The 27,408-nt window shown below is 40.0% G+C and overlaps 1 protein-coding gene across 1 annotated transcript in view; it reads right to left on the bottom strand.

Moving 5' to 3' along the window:
- Positions 1-27,408, bottom strand: part of NSMCE2 (NSE2 (MMS21) homolog, SMC5-SMC6 complex SUMO ligase) — a 127,971-nt gene that overhangs the window by 83,220 nt on the left and 17,343 nt on the right. The window contains exon 3 of the mRNA XM_058831466.1: positions 17,309-17,415. Within this exon, the coding sequence (XP_058687449.1) occupies positions 17,309-17,415 (107 nt within the window). The remainder of the gene's footprint in view (positions 1-17,308; positions 17,416-27,408) is intronic.

The raw sequence follows: 27,408 nt of genomic DNA, 5'->3' as shown, positions 1-27,408 counted from the left end.
TGAAGCAGCACAGCTACCTCACATCCATCTTCCAACCCATGTTTCGAATGGCAGAGTAAGAGGAAGCAATATGTGATGTGATCCCAAGGCAAACAAACCGGGCAAGAACTCACTAACCAGCAGCAGGGAGCTCCCTGCCAGGTGGGATTCTCACTAGGGGCAATGTTAACTTCCATCGGCTTCAATCTACACTTCCATCTATTCATGTAGATGAGATGGTGTTCCTTAGGGAACACTACCAACAAGGAGCCCTGCCATCAGGGCACAAAACCAGAAGCAATGCACTATTAATATTAAAACTGCAGACTGCAATGGATTGTAGGGAGTGTAAAAGTGTAAAAGAAATCCCAGAGATGTCACCAAGGAGCTGCTCCCAAACAATGGTGAACACAGTACACATCAACAGCAGCCACCGACGCAGCCTTCCTGGTACTATGACAACTCAGCCTCCTTGGAAGTGATGGGGGTACCGTCATCCAAAGCTTGGACTGCTCAGCTGTCCAGGGCTCCTCCCAGGGTAGGCAGCCATGGAGCCATGCTCAGGTCGAATCAGTGCTCTGCTCAGTGAGGAGCAGCCAAGAGAAGCCATTGGGCTTCACTTCAAGGGTGCTGATCAGTAGAGTCTTTGAAAAAATTTCTCCAAGGTATAAACTTAAGCTCCATTGGAATAAGAATTACAGATGTCTGCTAGAAATACTATACAGAATAGAAGGAACAGTGCAGGAGGTTCTTGGAGTGTGTGGAAGAGAACTTCCTGACAAAACTGGTGAGGGAGCCAACAAGGAAAGGCAGCTCTGCTGGACCTGCTGTTGTGAATAGAGAGGGACTTATGGGTGATGTCACGGTTGGAGGCTATCTGGGGCACGAGGATCACATGACATGATGACAAAGGATAAATAAGAGGCAGAGCTATTTAATAACTTTGCTTCAGTCTTTCTGATTTTCCTCAGCTGTCTGAGCTGGAAGACAGTGAGCACAATGAAGCCCCCATATCCAAGGGCAATTGGTCAGTGACCTCCTACAGCACTTAGACACACACAGGTCCATGGGGCCAGATGGGATCCACCCAAGAGTATTGGGGGAACTGGTGGAAAAGCTGAGCAAGCCACTCTCCATCATTTGTCAGCAGTCCTGGCTCAACCAGGAAGTCTCAGTTGACTGAAGGGAATCAATGTAACACCCACCTGCAAGAAGGGCAGGAAGGATGATCTGGGGAGTTACAGGCTTGTCAGCCTAACTTCAGTGCCAGAGAAGGTTGTAGAGCAGATCACCTTGAGTGCCAACACATGGCACATACACAGCAATCAAGGGATCAGGCCCAGACAACATGGGTTTGTGGTGAATGGAGTTAAATCCAGCTGACAGCTGCTCACAAGAGGTGTTCTCCAGGGCTTGGTATTGAGGCCAGTCCCATCTAATATCTTTATCTATGATCTGGGTGAGGGGATCAAGGACACCGTAAGTCAGTTTGCAAATGAATGTTAACACTGAGGTGCTGGTACATGTCCAAAGAACGGCAACAAAGCTGCTGATGGAGCTGGGGGTGTTTAGCCTGGAGAAAAGGATGCTCAAGGGGGGACTTTATGGCTCTCTTCAAGTCCCAGAAAGGAGGTTGTAGCCAGATGAGGGTTGGTCTCCTCCCAAGTAACAAGTGACAGGAGAAGACAAAAAAAGCCTGAATTTGCTTCAGGGAAGGTTTAAATTGGATATTAGGAAATATTTCTTCACCAAAAATGTTACCAAGCATTGGAACAGGCTGCCCAGGGAAGTGGTTGAGTCACTGTTCCTGGAGGTGTTTAAGACATGTAGATGTGGTACACATGAGTTACTGGTGGAGTTAGCAGAGGTTTACGACTGGATTCCAAGTTCTTAAGGGTATTTTCCAACTTTAATGGTTCTATTAATCTATCCTATGGTTCCAGGCAGAAAGCTACAACTGAAGGACCAAGAAGCAGATAAAAACTGGCATTGTTTGGAAGCTGGAATCCCACTACTTCAGGTAACGGGAATACAGCTCTGCTTCCTCTTCCAGCTGTGCCTAGCTAAGAGTTTCAGAAACAGGGTGTTTGGGGAAAAAATTTGGAGGGGGTATCTCAAGTCTTTGGACTAGTATGAGTACCAAAGAAAGTACTGGTGTTACTGGTTTATGATGGTTCCCATGTGAAGCAGAAGAATCCATCCCTACTATCCACGTGAGTCTGCTGCTTGCCCAGAACCTGGATCACTGATGCTGTAGACAAATTGCCAACATTTACCCAGCCCCCCAAATTCTACCTCTTGCTGCCATCCCCTGTGGGACAGAAGGAACACAGTCAAGGGAAACTTTGAGCAGCTCAAATGGAAGAGAGAGCTCAAAGCAAGTATCAGATGGCAGAAATCCCAGGGGCGCCCTCCTCAACCCTTGTAGTAAATGGAGAGGCCTGGCTAACCGATATAACCAGCAGACTGATGCCTGTCTGCACAGCTGCTGTCACCAGCAAGACTGGGTTCTTCGACTACAATGCCCCATTCAATACAGATGGAGTGTTAAGAAGATATTAAAGTCACCTGACAAAAATAGTTCTGTGAAAAGATTACAGTTCTAGTGAGGATGACTTTAAACTAAATTCACTGAACAGTGGAGCCTTTGTCCAGAGGTAAAGAAAAGAAGGATAAAGTTTGTGTAAGAAAAGGCCACATGGGAAAGTTACACATTTCTGCTTGGAGGGAGGGCACACACAGGCTAACCTCGGGTGTGTGGGTACTAACACACAGAGCTTGGCCTACAAACAACAAGAATTGGAAGTCTGTGGACAGTCAGAATGCTCTGATGTCAGTGGGTTCATGAAGATTAAATGGGATAGCATCCATGACTGGATGAATAGAAGATATTCAAGGAGAAAATGGAGAAGAAGAATGGCAGTTGCACTTTCTTACAAAGCACCTCCTTGCCTATGCTGAGGTCCAGCATGAAACCAGAGACTTATCTGACAGGAAACTCCTGGTCAAAAACAAAGGCAAAAGAAACATGAGCCATGCAGCCTGGGCCTGTCATACACCAGCTGTCCAAGGGGACGATGAAGTAGATAATGCTGCATACAAACAGTGACCAAAAACAACCCAATCACCAGACTTGGTCCTCATTAGAGCCACATGGCATTGCACAAGCAATCCAGGGTATTTCTAGACTGGATGAGTGATAACTTTATAATGCAAATGCTAGAGAGGACAAACAAAGGTAAAAACCTATGTGACCTCTGTACACAAATATGGAAGAAAAGTGGCAAATGTGGTCACAGATAGTAGCTTGGGAGCAGTGACCACAAGCTGATTGTATTCAGGATCCAAAAGCCTGGGAAGGTAAGGAGAAGAAATAGGACTAAGGATTTTATGCAAATGGCCGTTGGATTATACAGGACATGGCTCAGCAGAACCTCCTGGGACATTGAAGCAAAAGGTGCCATCTTAGCTGATAAATTTTTGTAGGAAACTTACTGCCAACGGAGGAACTAATAATAATCCTATTTTACAAGAAGATTGGCATTTCAGTAGAAGACTCACTGACTAAGCAAGGAGGTTCTTAATGACCTGTAATGCAAAGGACAGCATACAGCAAACAAAAAACAGAGGACAAAACCACTACTTTGGCACTTAGGAACAATAATGAGAAAATCAAAGCAGATTTAGAATGAAAACAAGTGATGGATGTAAATAGCAGCAGGACAGAGTTGTGTAAATTCAGAGGAAATGTGAGGATGTTACTGAATGGAGAAGACAACCCAGTGGCTGTGCAGATGAAAAAGGCTTAAGTACTGAATACATTTTTGCCTGCATCTTCACAGGCAAAGATTACTCATAGATTTCCAGACGTACCAGGATGGTTTTAGGGACAAGTTAGGAATGAGTTAGAACAGCTGATGTATTCAAATCTACACGGACAGACACAATTGATCTGAAAGTGCTGAAAGAGTCAGCTGATGTGTCACTAGACCTGTCTCTCATCTCCAAAAAAAAGTGATCATTGAGGCAGACCCCTGAAAACTGGAGAAAGGCTAGCATTGCCTGGCATTAGCAAAGACATAGGCAACAAAAGGCCACTTCAGCCTACCCCCAGCCCTGGAAGGATTACATACCACATCCTTCTGGAATCCACCTCCAAACATACAGAGAACAAAAAAGTAATCAGCCACAATCAGCACAGACTCACAAAGGGCAGTTAATGCTTGATGAGACTGATGAATGCTTTCTGTGATGAACTGACCTGAAATGCAGATGTGGGGAGAGTGGTGGGTGTAATCAAATGGTCTATAGGGTAGACTGCAAATTACTGGGCCAGCCAGCTCAGAGGGTAATGCTCACACCAAACACCAGTTTGCCACCCAACTGGTAGTCTTTACCAAGAGGTGTATTGTAAAGCTGAACAGAAGAGCTGAATATGTTCAGTATCTTCACCAAAGGTCTGGATGATGAAACCAAATGCATTTTCAGGAATCTTCTAGGCATAACCAACCCAGTGGCATTTGACACATCAAGCACTAGAGCTTTAATCAGGAAGGACCTTGAGGAAAATGAAGACTGGTAATACCAAGTTCAAGAAGAAGAGTTCTACAGACTTTCTATGGGCAGGATAACCCCAGTAATCAGTAGACACTAGGAACTGGCTGGCCTTGTAGCAGCTCTGCTATGGTAGATGCCAAGTGAAATTTCAGGAAACATTTTCACTGCTAATTAGCAAATTGGATACGGCTACATACAGAGTAGCATAGCTGCCGGACAACAGAAGTTCTTCTTCCCTTCTATGAAGCTTTGGTTAGGCAATAGCTGAAATACTGCATCCCGTATCAGACTCCCCAGTTCAAGAGGCATGTGGAGAAATCCAAGTCTGGAAAGGGGCCATGGGCTCATGACTGACAGAAGCTGAAGGTGGGGTTTTTTTATATCCATAAACATGAGGCTAAGCAAGGCAAAAAAACTATTTGAAGAAGAGTTACAAAAACGGTGGAGCAAAGCTTTCCTCAATGAAATGAAGAAATGAAAACATGCATAAAATTGTGGAGGTTTTTCTGGCAGTGCTATCAACTTAATGCTTTCTTTTTTAAGAAGTAAGACAACAAAGGATGTTTCTTATCCAGTATGTCCAGTAATAAGCAGCCCACAATCACAACTTAGTTGTCTAAATTTATATATCCCAGTTGGATCACATATCTATTTTATGACACTGTTAGTGGAGATAAAAATGCCTTTTATATATTCATCAACCCAGGAATCTCAAGGACTGATATTAAAACTTTCAGATTATGATCTATCAAAATAGTTTAAAACCTACACTGTATTTTACTCAACTATCCAGGAAAACATTTTATCCCATTTGGTGTGGTTCAGATCAGAGTATGTACTTCAGCTGAAATTTCATCAAGTTTGTAAGAAGGGATCCTAGCAGGTATTCACCCAGAGCTGTAGCTCACCTCCTCCCATTAGCACTACAAGATTTGTTATTTAGAAGTTAAGGGTTTTTTGAGCATTAAGTGAAAAACTGGCTGCAAGACAAGGATCTAGCTGAAGATTCCTCCCTTTTTTGGTCCAAGTGGGTGTAGCGCCGCAAACTTTAAATTGGATTTTATCTGCTAGTACCTAATTATTAAATAGTTTGTGTGGCTTTATATTATATGGATTTGAAGCGAACTTTCAGATTAAGAATTTTTCAATTGTGTAACAATGCCCAGAGCAGGAGCTGTTCATTTACATTTATTTTTTAAATCATCAAATATATGAGTAAGAACAGAGAGATAAATTATTAGATATCCTGAAAACTTTCCAAATATTAAAATTATGGAGGTGGAAGGTAATTTTTAGATAGAACAGTATTTCAAAACAGGTTTGAAACAGAGAATAAATGTCATTTATCTAAAGCTCCATAGCCATTCAACACAAATTTCAGGGTGCAGCAGTGCTTGTGGAGACTAGATTTTCTATACAGTTTATTTTTTGCCTCATTCAGATATGGTACCTCAGATCAAAGATCCATCCAGCATATTCTCTTCTCTTTAACAGTGGCAGAAGCAAAAGGCTGGAGTAGAAACCTAATGAGCACCAAAAGAAAGATCTTTTCATGTTTCTCACCATATACTTTCCCTGCAACTAACAACTTGCAGTTTAGGGATTTACCAAGACAGTGACTGTATTTGAATCTTTGCATTTAACAGCTGTCAAGGATTTTCTTCTATTAATTTGTCCAGTAGCTTTTTGAACTCATTCAAAATGGATTTTGGTCTCCATAACATCCTGTGGCAACTAATTCCACAATGTAATTATTCATTGTGTCAAAAGTTACTTCCTTTTGTTGATTTAAAACCTACTGCTGGATAATTTCATTAAATGGGTCTTTATGTGACACATGGTGAACAAACACTTCTGTTCCATCCATGACTACACACTGCTATTACAGTCACCTCTTACCTGAATTAACTGACAGTTTCTCCTTGAGCAGAAGTGGCGCCTGTAATCCTGTATAGGTGCTTTCTGTTTTAACTGGATTTTCCCCTTATCATAAAACAATCTCTTTCTATTAAAAATTTACCAGGTAAGTAACTGCTGAAAAGAACTAGTATAAGGAGGGACAAACATAAGGAGTTTGGGTCTGAGTTTTGTGGGGCTTGAAAATGGCCAAGTGTAAACTCATGCTGAGCTGTAATAACCATTACAACTCCAGTGACCTGTGCTGTGCACATAAACCTGGTTGATAGGATTTGTCTGATATTTATTTATAAGCCTGACTGATGAAGGTGGCCAGGCATCTGCCAACCAAACTGATCAATTAAGGAAGATGACTTGCTAAACCCAGGTCCAATTAGTGCACAGAGGGCTGGTAGAGACACACATAATTGATGGGCCAGCTCTCTGCAGATGCAACTGATGGGCCAGATTCTCCTAAGATAGTGTTCAATGATATTTCCAAGTGCTCTGTCAGATTATATCTGCCAAGCGATACAAAGCACTGCTGTTAGTGGGAGAAAAGGCAACACTGCTGAGTCTTCTCCAAGGGCAGGTGATCAACCAACAACAGCCAGCTCCAGGTTAGGCCAGAAGAAGGTAGGAATGGGATTCCAAAGCCTAAATAGGATGTAAGAGGGGAAGCAAGAGAAAAGGCAGAGAAGCTGCCCACCAATCTGAACACCAGCATTCCATGGAGAGGAGATGGTGGTGATGCCTATGGCTCACTGTCAGTGGAATTTAGCAGAGAGCAGTGGGGAAAGGTGGGGCTGTTTTGTGAGACTAAGGGCATACAGTGGGGCTGTTAATAGCTTCTCCAGAAACTCCCTCTTTCAGGAGTCAGTTTTACTGAACTGGACCAAACTGCCTCTAGCGCAGCCCAGCCTTTACCTGCATCCCTTGATCACCTCCAACTAAGCATAAAAATATCCATGGAGAAACATCTCATTTACAGCCCACACTTTGTATTACAATTATCACACCCCACAAAACCACACCCTGTAAGTTTTCCCTTACCAGAGTTGCCATCCTCCCAGCAACTCCTGTAAACTCACCATTGCATCCAAGCCCTCGCTATCCAATCTCTTCCCCACACAACAGACTGCAGGGGAAAAAACAGCATCATAACAGCTTTGAACACTGGATGAGTACTCAGTTGAACAAAGACCATGAATTGTTCACACAGAAACAGTGGCAGTGCAGTGAGGCACTAACATTTGAAGAGTGCCAGAAGAGTTAAGAGTAGCAACATCACTGAGCTTTTAATTTCTCTGGTTTTGTAGAATTTATCAGGTGTGGTATGTGTGAGTACACACAAACACGGGAGCTTTACACTTTATGAGGAAGTCTGGAGTGCATCTGATTAATACACTTATTTTCTTAAGTATTTTATAATATTTTTCATTTACTGTCAGTGTTAACACACAAGTCTAAGGACAAAAAAATACTTCAGCTGGTTAAATCAGCTCGTTCTGGATATGCACATAGCTCAGATGAATAAGATGAGAGCCCAGAAATTAGCTCAACTTGCCAACCCTTATTATCAAGCACACTGTTTATAACTCACAGTAGGTTATCAACAGTGGGGCCACGTTTGGGAGATATCATCAAGTCTGGTATTGATTTCTGGCAGGATTCAGGTATTTTTTGGAACCTCTTCTTCAAATTGGAAAGTTAATAAAATGCATACATACTACTAGGCAGATTTTATTTTTTCTTTTTATTTCAGTAGGCACTAAAATGGGCATAGTTACATACTGCAGCACATCACAACATAAAGAGGTCATACTGCTGCTTTTAAATCACAGCACTAGCTTCCCTCAACAGGAGCAATGTGAAATGTGAGAAAGAAAAACAATTTGACATTTGCAGCACAAGTTGAGCACATGTGTTAAAAACTGTGAGAAACCCATTATTCGATTTAATGAAATAAATGTCAAAAAGCTACTCTTAACTCCCAGCATCAAAAAATAAAGCAAAGAAATACTCTCCATTTTAACAAAGGCCCCAGATACACAGGTCTGTAGAAGTGAAAACATTCACAGGAAACCATACTACAAAGTCGTATGACTTTGGTCCATTCTAAATGCCCTTCAACACATTGCATGCACACTCCTGTTTACACCCAGTATTGAACAGCTCAACAAGAAAAGGTCCCAAATAATGTAATTTATGAGGAAGCTAGGAATGAGAGTAGCAACTCCAACCACTAATTCCTTCTTAACTGTAATTCTTCAATGAAACAAATTGATGGCAGTAGCAGCCACAGAAAAGGTGTCATCTAGTTACTGCTGTAAGCAACATTGTATCTAGGATTCATTACAAGTCCCTATATAATTTTGCTGAGGGAAAATCTGGGTAACTGAGTATTTCTATTGATAAAATCAGTTGAAAAATATACTAGGAGAAAAAGCAAATGTTTTTAAACAAATTACTTCACATTTCAAATTTTGGACAAGGAATATTAAAGTATCCAACATGTACATATAATTTCTGGAAACAATTACAGTAATTAAAACAACACTCAACCTTTGGAGGGAGACATTTTATGGAAGGCATTCCAGAAACTGCCTCCCCACTGACACTGATCATCTTGGGTGTGTTCAATTAACAGGAGAAACTAATTTAAAGTAAAAACTCCTGCTGCTGAGAAACATCCAGGATTTAGCACTCAACCTTCACCCCCTGGCTCCAAGGATTTAAATCCTTAGACTGTCAGCAGGAGCTTTCTAGATGAGACGATTAATTTGAAATACTGTTTTTACTACTGAGCAACTAAAACTACAATGCCAGTGTTTCCAGTAATAAATTTCATCTAAAAAAAAAAAAAAAAATCCATGACTTGAGATTTAGATAGTTTTTTAATCCGACTATTTTACCTCAACATCTACCAGTTTCATTACATTTCAAAAATGTTATCTTCTTTCTCTAGGCTAGTCTAAACCAGTTAGAGTTAACTCACGTTGACTCTGATACAATACAGATACTACCTAGAGAAGTAGGGATATAAATCACAGAGATTTTTAGTTGCTCTATATGTGACCTTTTGGAATTTCAGAAAAAGTTCAGACTGCCAGTTGCAATCTTCGGTGTTAAAATAAAATCATTAAAATCAGAATTCAAATAGCTTTGAATTCTTCAGGTAGGAAAAAAAAGTAAATCTCTTTACAGACAGTGATATGGGATGCTGTCCACATGACTGAGATCACGGTTGAGCGAGACAGTAAATTCAGTTTCAGAATGTCTCATATGAGATCAAAACCACCACAGCTGCATGACACACCGATTGAGTGTAACCCACTCTGCCAGTTCTAATTTCACACAGTTATGCTCCATCAGGTAGTGTCTGTCCTGCAGCCAGAATACAGCCAGCATAAACAGTACCATGTGATCTGACTTATTTGATGAGAATGTGCTACCAGGTGATTTGGTACTGCACAAATGCAGTGTTAATGAACACGGGACCACAGCCCAAAGTACAGAGTGAAACAATTTGTCAAGGTCAACCACACAAGCTGCTCATAGACCTAAAAATAGCATACAGTCCTCCTTAATCTCAGACTAGCTTGCTACCTACCAGGCAGCACTGCTGCCCAACATAGCAAACACACTTTTCAAATTATGATGTGGTTGGTTCCCAGGATTCCTTTGGCACATTTTTCTTAATACTATCCCTGCTGCCCTCTGTATCTACGGAGGTCCCAGTTCTATGTGATGGTCCTAGGTCCAGAACATTTGTTTTCATCCAAATCATTACTGCTAGCCAGCTGTGTCCCCTGCTGTCCAATGCCTACCCACACAAGCCAAGGCCCATTTCAGCAACTGCAGTGTTGACACTGCAAATATTTAGGAAAATGTTTAGCTTGACCAATGTAAGCAACCACAGTGAAGTCAAACAAATCTATGTCCATATGCAAGAGTTTTCAGGGCTTATTCTCCAAAAAGCAGAACACATTTTTATGCCTGATAGGAGACACTAACACATTACTGAGGATGTGCTATATAACCCACATAATATAAAACACTACTCCTACTTCTTTGTATGCGGTTCACTAAAAAAATATTTTAATTGTAGTTCACCAAATGTTGACTCTGACATATTACTGTAGAGAACTACACACACAGATCGCTAATTCTCAGAAAATAAAAAAGCGGCTTCCATCAAATGCTTAGCCCAACACATCCAGAGACACACAAAAAAGTAATGCAAATACTATAAAGTAAACATTAAAAATGTGTTGAAATGCATCTTTGTCCCAGTTTCTGCAGGAAACAGAGTACGTGCCTACAACTGTGCTATATTGTTTGAATTACTGTTTGGAGATGGCAATAGGACAGAGCAAGAAATACATTATTGATTAGAAATTGTATCAAAGAAATTGTACTGAAGAAACTTTAAAATGTTAAAAATCTCCATAGCTAGCTAATGCTAGAAATAAGCTTGCCTGTAGAAGTTTTAGTAAGTCCTGTGGCATTATATATATATAGATAGATGGAGAGTCATAACTATAGAGTCAAATATTATTTTTCTCTACTATCCTGCCTAAGTCATTATAAGGATTTAATCCAATGTTCACAATTTTGCTTATTCTATAAGATGAATAATTAGTTAGAAATGGCTTCATTAGAAGATAGCAAGTACACAAGCACTACAGAAGAATTCCAATTAGAATTCAAGGTACCAAAATAACAGCCAAGAGGACACGCATTGTTAAAAAAAAAACCTCTAAAGATGAAGCTAGTTGAGTCCAAAAATCTCCAAAGACACTGGCATTGGTACAACATCTTTCACCAGGGTTTTGACTTGTTGCTGCTGATGGTGCACTTCAGTATGCTCTGAGAGAATTTCAAGATAGAATCACTTGTTTTTACAATTAGAGAGTCAGGATAAATGCAGCAAAAGACTACAAGAGTTCTTTTATTCTCCCTGCCAGCCCAAGAAAAGATATATCCATTCCACTAAACCCATTTTTCTGGTAATTTACAAAGACCTTCCTGAGCAATTTCTGTGCAGCAGAGAACCTTTTTGATGAAAGGAAGGTCCCAAAATTTTCATGGCTAGCAGACAATATTTCAGAATCGCGAAACATTGATGTCAGAGGAAATGCTCTGAGCGCCGCTGTGCAATGAAGGTCACAGTTGCAGATATGGATATCATCAGTGGATTTTGCCCTACACGTTGTCTTGACATTGTAGCAAGAGGGAAAAAGAAGAGCAAAGTGCTTATTAAGAAAGTGTCAGCACCAAACAAGGCCATTTGTTTCATGAAGCTACAAAATTCCATGTCAAAAATTGTTTCCCTGACAACACTGTAATGGGTATCAGAGTGCCAGGCACCGTCAATGTCCTGAATCAGCTAAAACACTTCAATCCCTTGGGATTCACAGTCTTCCTGGCATTTATCCCTACAGAAAACTAAGTGACAATCTGATTTTTAAGCACAGCCCTGCCTCTAACAGGTAGCAGTCACTGATGAGTCTGCTGGCATTTGCCACATATGCTGAGCTTGGTCATCACATTAGTTATGCTGCCATAGCTGTGCCAACAAGGAGCTGGCTGGAATCACATCCTCTGCTTGACCTTGCTGTTCCTCCAAAGACCGCACTGCAAGTGGAGCTACCACTGCACAAGTGTTTTGTTGCTTTAGTTTGCTGTGTCAAAAGCGACAACTTGGACATATTGGCAGAACCTTCTCCAATAGGGCTCCTGGCCTACAAAGCTATGCTGGCAGAGGCTGGTTAACAAAGATGTTAAGTGCCTTTTATTTTTACGACACCAAGGAACACCATCCAAGTCACTACAGCATTATACTATGAGTTTTAAGTGAGGAAACTCGAATTCTGCTACACAGGTTGCAAATCAGAGACCATGGATTTAACTGTACAGCAGTTTTAAACAGGATTCTTTAACTTTCTGCAGAGGCTTTTAGATCACTCACAAGCTGCACACTTGGAATACTACCTCACTGAAGGGAATTATCCCTCTGCAGGATTACAACCTACACAATTTGCCACTAAGATAACAGACCCCAATACTAAGTAACCTATTCTAAATTACTGACCCAGTGAACAAACAACCCCTCCTATTCACACTCCAATGACCTTACTAGCCTAAAAGGAAGAACTATTATCAAAAATACAATTCTGTGTGTAGTTCCTATATATCCCGTAAGATAAAATCACTCTTGTACAAGAAACATGGTGTCCTCATCTTTGCAAAGGAAGAATGAACACTTGACATGGTGTGAAGATGCACCAGCATAAATGACCAACACATCCAGACTTCAAATCCTCTCAAGACATACAATTACATCAGTTGTATGTAATAGTTTTACAGATAAAACCCAAGAAAGAACATTTTAATTTCACTTCCTGGGTTCAAGCTATAATTAATTTTGAATTAAATTACAATTATAATTGTTCAAATCAGTTTCCATGCAGGATAACCAGAAAACAAATATGTTAGCAGCCACGTGATAGACGTGATTCACCATGAACAACATGGGAAAGCTTTAGCAGAAGTAGGGACAAAACCCAACCACCAGTGCAACATTTAATATTTCCATCTTTTCTTCAGCCCAACACCACCTCCTTCCTAGCACTCCTTCAACCAGTTCCTTTGACATACGTCTACATGATCTCAAGATTTCCCAAGCCCATGTCCTTTACCTTTTTGTCTGCCTCTTCTCATTCTGAGTGCTTCCTTCTCTTAGTTTTTTCTTAAATATGTCTCCTGTGTGTTTTTTCTACCTCACTAAGGTTTGGATTTCATCCTGTCACAGTGCTCAGGTCTAACAAAAAGCAGACATTAATCAAGCATGACAAAGTGATGTTTGGCAAAGAACTAATTTGTAAAAGGAAGCACTAGGCAATCCTTGCCAGAGATGCCATTACCACATTCCACAATTTCCTATCACCTGCAAAAGAAAAAATACCCCAGGTTCTCTTTCCCTAAAGGAGAAAAAAAGAGAGGTGGGAATAATGTAACATTAGAAGTTAGTTTTGTCTTCTTTGTTTTCTAGTTTGATCTACAATACACTATAATTCATTTTATCTAGAGAAGTTTAGGGACTTCAGAAAAATTACCACAGCTTTTACAGTCCCTAAGAAACCAAATGCTTGAAAAGCTGAGAGAGTGATCAGTCCACCACCACCATCAAATTGAGAGAGCAGAGTGGGAGTGAGGGAGTAGGCACAATTGTCAAAATTAAGTACTATGAGACAGTACAGGAAAACCAAATGTACAGGAACCAAGAAGCAAGAACAGGACACAATCAAACTACAATGCCAAGTATAACTTTGTTTGAACATTGTGGTCATTAAGTAAATTCAGTAAAAAACCTGTCCATCAGCTATGACTACCCCCTGCTCACATAAGCCACTTCCTCAGAGAGCATACACAGTAAAATGAATGTGCACTGGGTCTTTACATGCAGACAAGAGAATGCAAAGCCAATCACTACACAGTTAGGTTATTACATATATAGGAAATGCCAATTTTTTATTGTTCGCAGTGTATAAAAATGAGCACCTGGCATACCAAAGACATTAGCTTTATGGATTCACCACCTAGAACCCGTTCTCTGCACAGACATGAAATAAAGTATCTTGACTTTGTGTGTGGATTATCTTCCTGCACATTGGGTGAAAGAATCTGTATTTGGGACAACACAATATGCTGGCATTCTGGCCACTTGAGAACTCTGTCAGTTTAGGGAACACTTGAGCCTGGGTTCCAACCATTTGGGTCCATTTCAAGAATATAAAAAAATTCTGCAAGTGATACAGCAGCTCCATCAGTCTTTTGTTGTTACACTAAAAATAAAAGTGCTGACTGGACTTTGCATGGTAAGGACCTGAATATTGGCTAATTTCTTCTAAAAATACCTATTAAAAACGAAAGAAGAAGCAACAGCAGCAGCCCAGTCATTACACAGGTACAAGAAAATCCAGTGGCACAGGGAGTTTCCACAGACAAAGGATTTCCCACAGCCTATTGTTGGAAACACTGTGATTCAGTTGCTCACATCTTGCTCAACAGGCTGCTGATTCAACCAGAAGAAGATGCTGGTATGTCTCACCTTCTGCATTCCACCTACTGCAGCCTAAATCAACAAAAAACTGGCTTTAAGAAAACATGTGACTATATCTCATGCTGGTTTCAAGTTATTTACAATACAATCCTTTGGTTGAACAATATAATCTTTTTGTCAATGCCATTTAAAGGTACCCATAATGAAATAATGTATCAGGAATTTTAACTGTTGCTGTCTCTTTATCTTGCGAAATTCCAGTTGGACATTTCACTAGAAGCAGCTGGTCAGAAGGTGAAACACACACTACGAAATACTTTCAGCTTCACTGCTGTATGAGGAAACTATAGACCAGAAAAATCATCAACATACAAACTTATAAAATGATCAGATAAAATGTGTTTTAAAGCTGGAGACAAATCCTGTCTATGAAGAACAGTCTGCTTGTGAAAATTAATGACCTACTGCAACTCCCCAGAGAAAGCCCTCAGGTAAGGAATTCACATGGAACCAGGGAGCAATTCAGTGGAGGCTATTTTAAACCCAAACCATTCTACAGCTACTTCCAGGTGCAGCCCTAAATTCAGCAACAGTATCTGTTTCCCAGAAGCAGATTTTAAGCTGTCTCTGACAGGTAACTGGAGATGGGCAGTGCAGTTCCAGAGGCATGACATGCAGCTAGCCTCCAAAATAAAGCATGAGCTGTTATTTTTCAGAGAACAGATTGTAACTCTGTTCTGCGGTAGAAGTTATATACATTTCTTTCTCATACTCACTAAGGTTTGTTCGGGATGCTGGCAGGGGAAAGTATAAACAATTCCCTAGAGTGAGGTAGGAAGCAGAGACATGAGAAGTGTGGCTAGAGGCTAACAGATTAGCCATTACCAAATTTATAATCCATGTAGGCTCTAAAACATGTTAAATATCTTGGAGCTGCATTTTTAAAACCTTAGGACTGAAATAACAGGAAATGAGCTTGTTTTAATGACACAGAGAAGCTGCATTAGAGAAAAAAACTGGGAGAAAGGAAAACCAACTTCCAGGCGTATTTTTTTTGCACACCAGCACATATATGCACACAACAGCTACTGCTGAATTCAATCACATATGTATCACTGCTTTGCTGAAACCAACAAAAATACCTTCACTTTAGTGAAGCAGTTACACTTAAAATATCAAGCTTATTTTATATTTTAAGCTCAACTTAAAATATCATGATGCATCTGAAGTAAACAGGACTTGAGTGCTTTATTGGTGAAGGCAAAGACTTGCTTTTTATAGTCCTAACTTGAAAAAAATGTATTTTGCTGATAAATGGAAATAATAAAAGAAGTTAAAAAGTCATTGCTTAAAATTACTTGAAATTCCTCTTATAACAATAAGACATCAATTATTAACTGGCTTATAATCAAAATATAAACCAACTGTGTTTCACTTAAGTCTGGATATAGATCATTAGTCTCTAACAATGAGGACTATGTTACGATTTACTAGGAAAGCTTTAAAAACCATGGATAGTACAAATAAACGAAAAAAGTTCTGAACCATCCAAAATAAACTAGGAGGTCTGCAAATTAGGGTGGTATCTAAAGTGAAATGTGTATTTAAAGACTACACAGGGAACAGCGCCTGTATTTACTGCTGTCCAACACTTGCTGGATGTAGACAGTTTTGAACTCCTTTTAAACACCTATCTTTAATTATCTGAATGAAGATTTTTCAGTTAAGCATCTGATCAGATGATTTTAAAAGAATTAAAGGAAAACCTTTCTACAACAGAAAAAACATGTAAGCATCTCAACAGAACTAGTGGGAAATGCTTTGCTCTCCTTTTACTGCTTTTAAAAGAACAAAAAGCAATAGCAAGATATTAGCAGGGCAGGTTTAACTGAAAAGCTCTACTACCTTAACATGTTGAAACACAGATTTCCCACCTTGAAGGGAAATCGGGGATTTCCTTTTGCCTTTTCTAGAGAAATGCATAGAAAACCGACACCGAGAGGTCTCTGTGCAGACACACACTAGAACAGGTCACCCAGGAAGTTGAGCTCTCCCTGCACGACCTGGCCTGAGGCTGAGGTTCGGCGGCCCTGAACCTGCCCCTTCCCGGCCCGGTTCTGCCGCGGAGCCGCCGCTCGCTCCCGCCGGACCGGGAACGCGCCGAGCCCGAGACGGGAACGCGCCGAGCCCGCGACGGGAACGCGCCGAGCCCGCGACGGGCAGCGCGAGGGGGCGGCGCCCCCTGGCGGCCACTGCCAGCAGCGCCGCCGCCGCGCCCGGAATTTGTCCGTCCTTTGTCCGTCCTTTGCCCAGGGGCAGAGCGAGGACCTGGTTCATAAACCGGGCAGTCCGCCTGCTCACCCTATACACGCACCAGCCGAGTCAAGTAGAAGGAAGGCAGTGGGAAGCTAGCTTTAAAACATCGGTTCTCTGCAGCCACAGCCATCAATTTGTTCGTCAAATCAGCTGCCTCACTCATCTGCACTTCTATCTTCCACAGTACATGAGGTGGTAGCACCTGAGAGTAGGGCGTCTTAACTACAGTGTCCTCAATCATTCCCAAAGCACTACTCAACTATTCCCAACGGTGCGAGTTTGGTGGGGAGAAGCTAAAAACTCTGCCAGCCTGTAGCAAGCTGGGAAAAAAAAAATTAATAGTTGTTCTGGCAACTTCAGTATTTTACACCTGCTGAAGAGCTGTCTTTCCAATTCTGTATTGTTTAAATGTAACATTTGCATCTTTTAAAATATAATATTTAAATAAGGGTATGTTTTCATAAATCATCATAATGAGAAGAGATCATTTACCTGATTTATTGTTTCTTCAAATGCTTTTATATAATGATTAAGTTCTCTGTCCATTGTAGCATATTCTAGCATGACTTTTTCCATATTGTCAACATCTTCTGCATCATCTGCAAAATTAAAAATGTGGAACATGGGTATCCAATTATTTTCAGGCAGCATTTTTCTTTACAAATATTTTATTTACAAGCATTCATGCTGTGAATATCTAATGCATTTGTAAGTCTCAGCAGATGTTTTCAAGCTACTCAAACATACACTTTTTTCCCCCCATTTTGCAACTGTAATCTTTGACATTTCTTGGGTAACTCAAACAAACAGCTTACTCAGAAGGACACTTCCCTGGTTTCATGTGAACAAGAGAGAGTATGTGTAATTTCATCTACCAACACCTAGTCATTAGGCAATCAGGATATTTTCTGCAAAAGTTATATTTCATGACTCATCACATTGCCTCAGAAACAGTCAGAAGAAACTTAAATGCCCTCTCAGCACAGTATAGTTCACAGCTATAATTAGACCCTTTATCCCCAATAAACACAGCTACAGGAAAATCAAAACAATGCCAGCATTTTATAACACAGGAAATAATGGAAGAATGCATAGCATTGGTGACTCAAGCAGTAAAATTCTAATTGCTAGGGAAAATCAATTAACACAGGTCATGTGATTAGTAATTGATATCCACTTTTATTCTCTTCTGCATTCCTTCTAATTCTACTCCTTTCAGCTCTAACTACACCTCTGCTTTCCCATTCTAACATTGCTGTGCATCTGCTTAGGTAAGGACCCTCTGTAGATGCTACAAGGCTAAACAGCCACAGCTGTATATTCCTGACACAGCTGCATGTACCACATCAAATGCTGCCAACTGTGGAAGGACAGCCAGCCACAAGCCCTGAATCCATGCAAGAAATTAGGAAGTTAGGAAGCCTAAGTTTCCACTTCTGCTACTCCCATTTATTCCTATCCTGCAGTTTCCAGGTATTGAGAAAACAGCTGGAAGCAGATGGACTATGTGAAAGAATCCCAAAGTCTGCCATGCAGCATTAGGAGTTGTCATTTAATGGAGCATTCTTTAAAAGCACTTAAGTAGCCAATCTCTGCTGCTACTTTTAGGAAGAAAATTTTGTAGTACACAGCTTTTTAAATTACTTTTTTTTTTTGTAAAGAAAAGAAAATGTCTTCTGATCTGGCAAGCTGGCACATTGCTTAACTTGCTAACTATATTATTATGTTAGAACACAAAAATCTGTCCCTGCAGAAAGCTGACACAATCGTAAACGGCCCTCAGTTTGAGAGCAAAATCTGAAACATATCGCTCAGAAACATCACACCATACTGAAACAGTGATGGATCAAGGAGACAAAGGAAAAGTGCTAAGATATATTTACACAAAAAAAGTTACATAATAAGCTATGCTATTTTGTGAACATCGCAATTTCAGTCATGACATTTCCCTTAATTATATATAGGCTTGGTATATATCCATTTTTCATTAAGTAGATGAATGGATACTGCAGACAGAATCTTGGCCTTCCTGCAACTTTCTTCTGAATAATCAGCATTTCCCTCTCCCCTTTCCCTTCCCTCCCACCCAGTTTCCATGTCCTATCTGGTAACTATGATCATACTATTTTTCCTTCCTGCTAGGAAGCATATGAAATGCCTCCTTCAAGGCTGACACAAAGGACACTCCATGAATCACAGGAAAGGTCTGTGTAGCAAATAACTGTCATTCTCCTCCCATGGCCAAAATGAATCATATCCACAACATAAAGAAACTATAGTGGCCTAAATATTTTTTAAACAATTTTAAGGGAGAAGAAGTGCATTTTTAAATACCATGAGAGCTCTACAAATGTTGTCTTTCCTAATAGTTTAAAAGTAACTTTAGGTGAAGAGTAGTAACATTGTGTGCAACTTGAGAGATGTATTAAAATAAAGCTCAAAGAGGTGGAACAGAGCTCGGTAAGAGGGACATTATCCCCAAATACATCCTGCTCTATATTCTTCCTGTACTGACGGTTCCACCCATTCACCAGCCTACTTTAAGTCTCTGCTGAGAGTTCACTGCTGTTTCCCTGTTGCTGTTCTTTCACACACATTACACATCCTGGGAAATTGGTGAACATGTCACTAGCACACAATCATATCCTGCCCTTAGAGGCACTATGGACATACAGATAGATCTGAAGGACTGCATACAGGTCAGTTGTTGTCCATACCCTATTTCTGCTCCTTGACAGATTCTGGAGTCCATTTTCTGTCTGAAGTTCAATTCATAGGGTGCTGAGAGCTAAGAGGAAATCTCCTATGTTGTTCCCAGCCACTTACCTCCCCATCTCTTAAATAAGATTTAAAAGAAAACTTACACAGGCTATTCTATATGCCTTTTTAAAAACTCTCATTGTTCTACATCACACACTGAATAACCTGCTGTGCAAGGCCCCTCCGCTTCCCCTTCCCCTGAAGAGCCAAGAGCATTTCTGCCCCCCCTACTAGGCAGCAGATGCAGGGCAGAGCTTGGGTGCACATGATGAAAAACTGTGGGTGACTGCATGGGGGTATAAAGTTTTACAGCTCACCAAGGCAGGGATCCCAGCACCTTCAAGGTTTCTTTAGAACAGACTCCACCATAGAATAATTAGAACACACCAGTTGACCTGATCTTACTAAGAAACAAGTAATTAGAAAAGATTTTTCTCTCCTCAACACCATCCCACAACTCATTCTTACAAATCCCAACCACTGGTTTAACAGCACTACAGTATCAAAAATAATTAAAATTTAATCATTACATCAGGCCTTTGAAAGATTTAGAGAGCATTGTCTGTTGTTCACTATGCAAGCTCTGCTGCTGCTTTTGCTTCACATGTGAGTGTGACAGTGGAGATCCGTGGTAAGGAGATTGAAGGCACTGACTTTTCCAGCAGACCAGGAGCACACTGACTGTTGAATGCCCTCCAGCCCGACTCCAGCTACAAAGCCAGACAACTCTCCAAAGCACTCAAACCTTGCACTCTGCAGGCCAACAACCTAGCTTAACACCAAAATCAAACACTTTGCAAGTGCCAGATGAGTGCCTTTCTGTTATCTAATCAAAAGTTATCCTAATCTTATTTCTAATTCATATCTAAGGAATGCATTCCAAACTCTCTGCATATGCTTTTAGCTCCTGCCACAAAATACCATCGAAGTGCATATTGTAGTCTCCTTGTTATCTAGGCTAAATATGTTGAATTTAGTAAGCATTTCTTCACAAGTCATTTCCCTCACCACTCAGAGATTATACATTTTGCAATATTAAATTTTTCACTCACAGAAAGCCCAGTTCAAGGCCGTCATTTAATTTTCAAAGGCCCATGTGCATCATGCTGAATTAGCTGGCTGAAGATGCAGTTTGCAATTATGAATTCCAACTCGCACAACTTTATGATCTCTTATTATAATGGAACAGGGATATTATTCTGAAAAGTCTCCCAAAATATTAGAGAACAAAATTGCATAAAGTGACTAGTAAGGGTTCAATTTCTCACTTCTGAAGATACCAATCACACTTAGGTGACTTAATGCTGATTTAAACCATAATCAGTCAGGACTAATTTAAGTACCATGAACCCATAGTGTTAAAACATTAGTTTCAACAACAGAATAGCATCAAGTCAGCATTAATTTAATACATCCTATAGTAACGCTCCTCTAAAGTTTAGTTATCCAAAACTTGTATTTCCTAACACCTGAGTTCATATTTACTTTAGTTTCCTTATATATCCACAAGTTAGCAAAATTTCTAAAAAATTTTCACAACTACCTCCATGCAAAAGTTACCACATAAGTATTTGTAATGTAGGGTATTACAGCTGTCCTGCAGCCAGTACACACCTAGTCTAGATAAGTATTCACTTCCACTGCAGATTTAAACACAAAATAGTCTGGAATACCGTGAAATTACAGGAAGGCTCCAAACTTACAAATACAAATGTACTTAAAATGAATGCTTAAACACAGGCAATATGGATTAATACATACATACTTTCATATCTTTATAGTACTGGCTGACGAAAGTCAAAATTTCAATTTAAAGAAAGCAGGACATGTCAGTCCTACCTCTGGCACTACATATTAATTTGTTTTGAAATTCAAGGCTACATGCTGGTTTTCCCATGATTTAAGGCAGTAGAGGAATGGTACTCCATTGCCCAGAAATTTTGACAGCAGATTTCAGACTTTTAAAACACTCTTAACACAAACACCCATCACTTGAGCCATTAGCAACAGTGGTAGTAGGCAGTTGTCTTCATATGCCCCAGCAGCAGATAAAATACACACTTTGCCAGCAGGTTTCAAGTTACTGCTGACAGCGGAGGAACACATGCTCTCTGACTCCTTGATTTAGTTCCATCTTTTGGAGGAGAAAATACACTCTCAATTCAAGATAGAGCTAAGTATTTTTGCTGTCATTTTTAGTAAGTCCTTCATTTACAGATCTGTAACAGAACTGTTAAGACTACCCTCTGCACCCCCAGTTCTGGTCTACTCAAAACTACTGATAACTCAAGTTGGACAGTAGATCTTGGAAAAACTCTCAACCAACCCACACTCTTTAAGAACAGTCTGACAACACACTTGGAGAAGACAGTAGTGATGCTCAGCAGTGAGAGGACACAGACGTATTAGAAAAGCACTGTCTCACTTCCCCTCTCTGTCTACACAGGAATGAAGCTTGCCACAGCACTCCAGACTATACAGACCAAGAGGAACTTAAGCAGGAGACTGATTGCTTCTGCAGCACTGAGGGTACATGGCTTCTTTTTCTCCTGCAGATACATTGACAGCTCCTCAGAAGACTTTCATCAAAGATTTCTTTCAAAATCTCATTTCCCTGGCCTGCAACATACTTTACTTATTAAGCTGCAGAAAGAGCATTAGGTTAATAAAGAAAATTCTAAACTAAAAGGAATGAGAAGCCATACAAAGGAACAGCAAAAAAACTGGAGAAAATCAAATTCATCTTCTGAACGCAAGTTTCTTCACATAGAGAAATCGTTGAAAGCAGAATGCCCAAAAAATCTCCATGGAGCTGTCTGGATAGGGCATTAACCACTGCAATTCATAAGAGAAGAAAAATTACTGCTGATAAGAGGAGCAACAACCATACAGGGAATGGCAATTGGTCATCTAAGGGGGAATGTGGGCCAGTAATTGCAAAATTTCCCTCCATTTAACAGTCAGAAGCTACTTACTGCTGAAGTTAGTCAAAATTAAACCTCCAACTTGTCAGGAAATGCCTTAACTGGGCTTTAGAGAATTTTAAGCCATATTTCCCTCACTCTCTCCTAACAAAGCCACTCTTTTTGCACAGAAAGTTTCCACACAGAGTTAGAGACTGAGCATGTACAATTTTAGAGACCAATACTTTCACCTAGATACCAGACTCCAGTGAAAGGTAGGTGCATCTCATAAAATGAAATTACATGAGTGACAGAAAGAGAAACCTACGCTAGATGGGTGGGCCAGCTTGAGCAGGGGATTGGGCAAGATGACCTCCAGAGGTCCCTTCCAACCTCAGCCATTCTGGGTTTCCATGACATTCTTCAATATTCAACAACCTCCTCTCTAAGCCATTTTTCTGAAAGATGGTTAAAGTGAGTTCAAGTTCAAATCCTCTCAAGTGGAAAGTGGAATGTGAGTTTCTAGTATTCTATCAAAGAAAAAATCTAAGTAGGAGGAACAAAGTTGAGAGAAGCATGTGAGGCAGGACTAGCAGTATTTGGGAAGAACAGCACAGAGAACAAGCACACAGGCAACACCAGAACTATCACTCATGAGTGATTTTTAACGTTTCATCTTATTTCCTATTGAGCTTATGTTAAGAAACTGCAAATTAAACTGCAATACTTGAATTTAGGTCAAGCATTTTCCTGTACCTGAGTAAAATCTTCTCAGGTTGTATTTTAGAAAAGAAAGGACTGTGCTTTTCAGTCTGGATTTAAACATTCCACTTTATCCAGCAAGTAATGGGGAAAAATCTTCAATTACCCATTACTCTCTGCTTAGTTTTTTTGTTTTTTAAAGTCAGTTGAGCCAAGAGTATCTGTTAGATTACAAACTATGCCTGATGAAAAAACTCTTGTCTTGTATTATAAACCATTTCCCTGTAGGCTATGACTGTTTGAAACAGGAACAGAGTCAGTGGCCCAGGAGGTTCCTGCCAATCCCATGGAAAAGAAATCCAAGTACATTGTATTGTAAAGAATCAGAATTTCAATAGAAACAGACCATGCATGGTCTGAATACCCACCTTAAAAGATCTCAATTGCTTAGTGCCCTTGAAACATCTCAGGGGGCCAGTATTTCCAGTGAGTGGGTGTTGCACACATTCCGAAAACAGTCATTTCAGAGTGGGCACAGTGAAACTGAGGCACTTGGCATTACTAACTGTAACTGTATTAATCCATACTAATCACAACACTTTTCCTCAACCTGTAACTCCCTTAAACTCCATCACCAGCAGAACAAGGCCAACAGTGCTTTTGAAAGCAACTTCCTTACAGTATTTTTTTTTTTCTCCAAACCACCAGGGGAAGACTGAAAAGCCATAATGAACCCAGTTTAGACATGAGAGCAGTTTCAACGATCTATCTGACCAGGTACATTGACCACAGTACCCAAACAGACTGAAATGTAAAGAACAGCATTATCTCCGAACACCAACTGACACTATATTGAGCAAATGAAACAAATAGGGTTCACACACAGAATTTGATGTAGAAAAACAATCCAATATGTGCTGACTTGCTTTGCTGTATAAAATCCAAAGTAAAATTTTATTCAACACAAATAGAGATGGTTTAATTTAGGCTGACACATACAAGTCATACAAAGATATAAACTAAACTCTCATAGAAGAAAACATACTTTGCTATGAAACAAAAAATAGTTTTATAGATATTTACATATTTTTTTCTCTTGTAAGCTCTATACTTGATGCCACATGCAGCACCAAGACATGAAGACAGATAGTCTGCATATGATTTCCCCTCCAAAAAAATGGCTTTTTGCTTGACTAAACACTAACACCTGTACAATTCCCAGGCTATTTCCCACCCTTCAGACAAAAAAGACCAGCACTTGACCAGTACCTCTCTTCTCCTTACTAAGTTCCAGGGTTATGGTGAGGTTAATCTTTATTTTACCAATAAATGCCTACTTCATTTTGCAGAAAGACCAGTTTAAAGTTAACAAAGACAATATAACTAGTGTGCAGAACCACTGAAAGGAGGATAAAGCATTTACAAGATGTAATAGGTTTGAGAAGCAACTCAAGCTCTGCACTATAATAATTCTACACCAGTCTCCTGGCATTATTGTGATATCCATCCAGAATTACAGTTCTCTCTTCTGCAAATGAGTAAATCAGCATTCCTCAACACTAGCACAACACAAGCCCAGGAAGAACAGAAACACAACTTATACTCACAGATGAGCAGCAAGAAAACACCGAGGCTGAGGTTCACATACATTTTCTTTGGCAACAAAGTGATTTTCACAGGTCATTTCCCCAGGCACTCATCCCTGCTGCTCCTCTTATGTTCCTCATCTGCTGCCCATCAGCCAGGATAATACAGTCTTTCATAGCATCAGACTATAAATTGGATTAATGAAACAATTCAAGCTAAAAATAGCAATGTGTCCTCCAAACCCAAACCCAAATCCATGCTATTCCAGTAATAGAATCTGTGTGCAGACATCCAAACAGTTGTATCAGTACAATTAAGGGAGTAGCAAACTGTAGCAGGGTGGAGATGGGGGGGGAACACTTCCTAAACCAACTTGCTTGCCAAGAAAAAGGCAAAGGAGTCACACCTGTGTATTTTCAAAGTTAAGCACAAGGCATACCTTATCTTCTCAAAGAAATCTGACCAATCTCTCATAAAGTAAATTAAAAACCTCCCCCATACTTTCCTATATATATATATTTACAATATATGTACAATACAAACTTACAAACACATATAGTCATATATCACTCTCTACCCAGTGGATTTTAACATATGACGAAATTAAGGCTGAAAACATTTACAACATAATTTTAATGGGAAAGAATTTTCCTATGATTAACACAATGTTTCTTGCCTCTGGAAGCATAGATATGTCTGCACCACATAACAGAGCCTGGTTCAGTGCCCCAAGCTGCTGCTGACCTTGCCTTCCTCAGAATGAGAGATGTGAGGGCTGGGAATATTTAAAAATAAAGGGTTTAGTGCTGTCCTTCTTCTACCCAATTTTTCCTCTCAGAACTTGATAAGGTAACATTGGAATTTGGGAAAAATTTTATTGAAATATTTTCCCATACAAGGAACAGCAAAATATTTGTTAATTATTTTAATTAATAATATTGATAATTTATTAATAATATTGATAATTTATTATTAATTTAAGTAATAATTATGAGAGTAGCTCATAATTGCTACTCTTTGATCTCTCAGAATACTATGTAAAACTGATATTTAAAATGAAGAATTTTATTTCAAGACTTTTAATGGTTCGTTACCGTTCTATAAAAGACTCAGGCTGCTTTATGTATGATTTCCCTTGGAAATGAATATCAGCACAATTTTATTTTGTTTATTCCAACAAGTTCATTTCTAACTTGTTAGATCCTTTTTAAGCATAATTTCTTCTCTATTTCTCAAGACCTCTACAGAGATAATCCATGCAGTTTTTTTTACAAGTCAACTGTATTAATGCTTTCTCTTGCCAAAATACAATTCTTCTCATATTTTAAATTGTACTGACAGATGAAAACAAATATTTTAGTGTGAAGTGCAAGTCTGTCTCTAATAAAAGGCATGATTGTTATGAGCCAGCAGCAAATAATACTATTAATAATACTATTAGGTTTTTCACAAGAAAAACTGTGCTTCTGTTAATGAATCAATTATATTTCTCATCTTAGAGAAGCTCATTCAAAGAGTACCTTCATTAAAGTAAATGCAGCAATTAGAATTTCCTCCATTTAGGAGAAACGGGGTTGGAAAGACTTTTCAGAGAAAAAAATATCAGTAAGATAGAAAAACATGCCCTTTTCACCCAAGACCTTCAAAATTCTCAGAAACATTACCTCTCTGTCCCAAAGTGGAGGAAGCCTAGCTCAGAGCTAACAAGCCCCCATCAAAGCTTATTTAATCACTGCAATGTTTCAGTAAACATAGCTGTCTTGGTTCTGGGATTAAGCTACCATAGTATCTGAGTCTGGTGCAGCTACATCTGAGCTGAAATCTAACTGCACGGACTAGACCTGTGGCACTACAGGAAACAGGAGCCACATGGAGCATCAGCAGTGTCCTGACTGGACACAGCGCGGTGACCTGGGACACAGCATGGGACAGACGCCTCCCAAAGTAGCCAAGGGCTGTATTGTGCACAGGTCTCACCCTCAGCCCCCCACTGCACACAAGTCAGTCCTGCTGCTGTGCACCAAGTGCTCAGCAAAGTTGAGTGACCACCAAAGTGCCCAGCAAAGCTCTGTGACCTGCTCTCTGCAGTGCACACAAAGCCCCACGAGCACACTGCAGTGTGCACGAGCCCTACTACAACGGAAAGCAACAGTACACATATCAAACAGGGAAGTAAGACCAAGTTAAGCCCCTCACTTCAAGATAATCCATCACTGTCTTACTTCAGTGCAGTTCAGTGGTCATAGTTCCATTCACACACACACAGAAAACCCACAGAATCCAAGCTAAGCTTCCACAACCAACTGCAACAGCTTCATGCAGACAAAAACGAGCACTCATCAAGCACTTAAATGTTAACACCACCAACCCAAAATGAAACAGATGGGGGAGAATAAATGCCAAAATATGTCTGGTTTTTCAATGCCCAGTATTTTGATTAGATGCTTAAAAGCATTTTTTCTTCTCTGAACCCACACAGCTTCCCAATCTAAATTTTGATATTTCTGCTTCTACAACCCTTGGCATTCCCGACTTCAGAATTTAGAGAAGGTTATCAGTAGCCCCAGACAGAGCATGGCTGCTCTTTTGCTAACCAGCTGGGACATTGGCTGTACTGCAGCTGAGCAGCAAGCTCAGGGT

Source organism: Poecile atricapillus, chromosome 2, assembly GCF_030490865.1.
Source record: "Poecile atricapillus isolate bPoeAtr1 chromosome 2, bPoeAtr1.hap1, whole genome shotgun sequence".
NCBI lineage: Eukaryota > Metazoa > Chordata > Aves > Passeriformes > Paridae > Poecile > Poecile atricapillus.
Note: the sequence above shows the minus strand (reverse complement) of the source record. Positions and strands in the feature narration are given on the sequence as shown.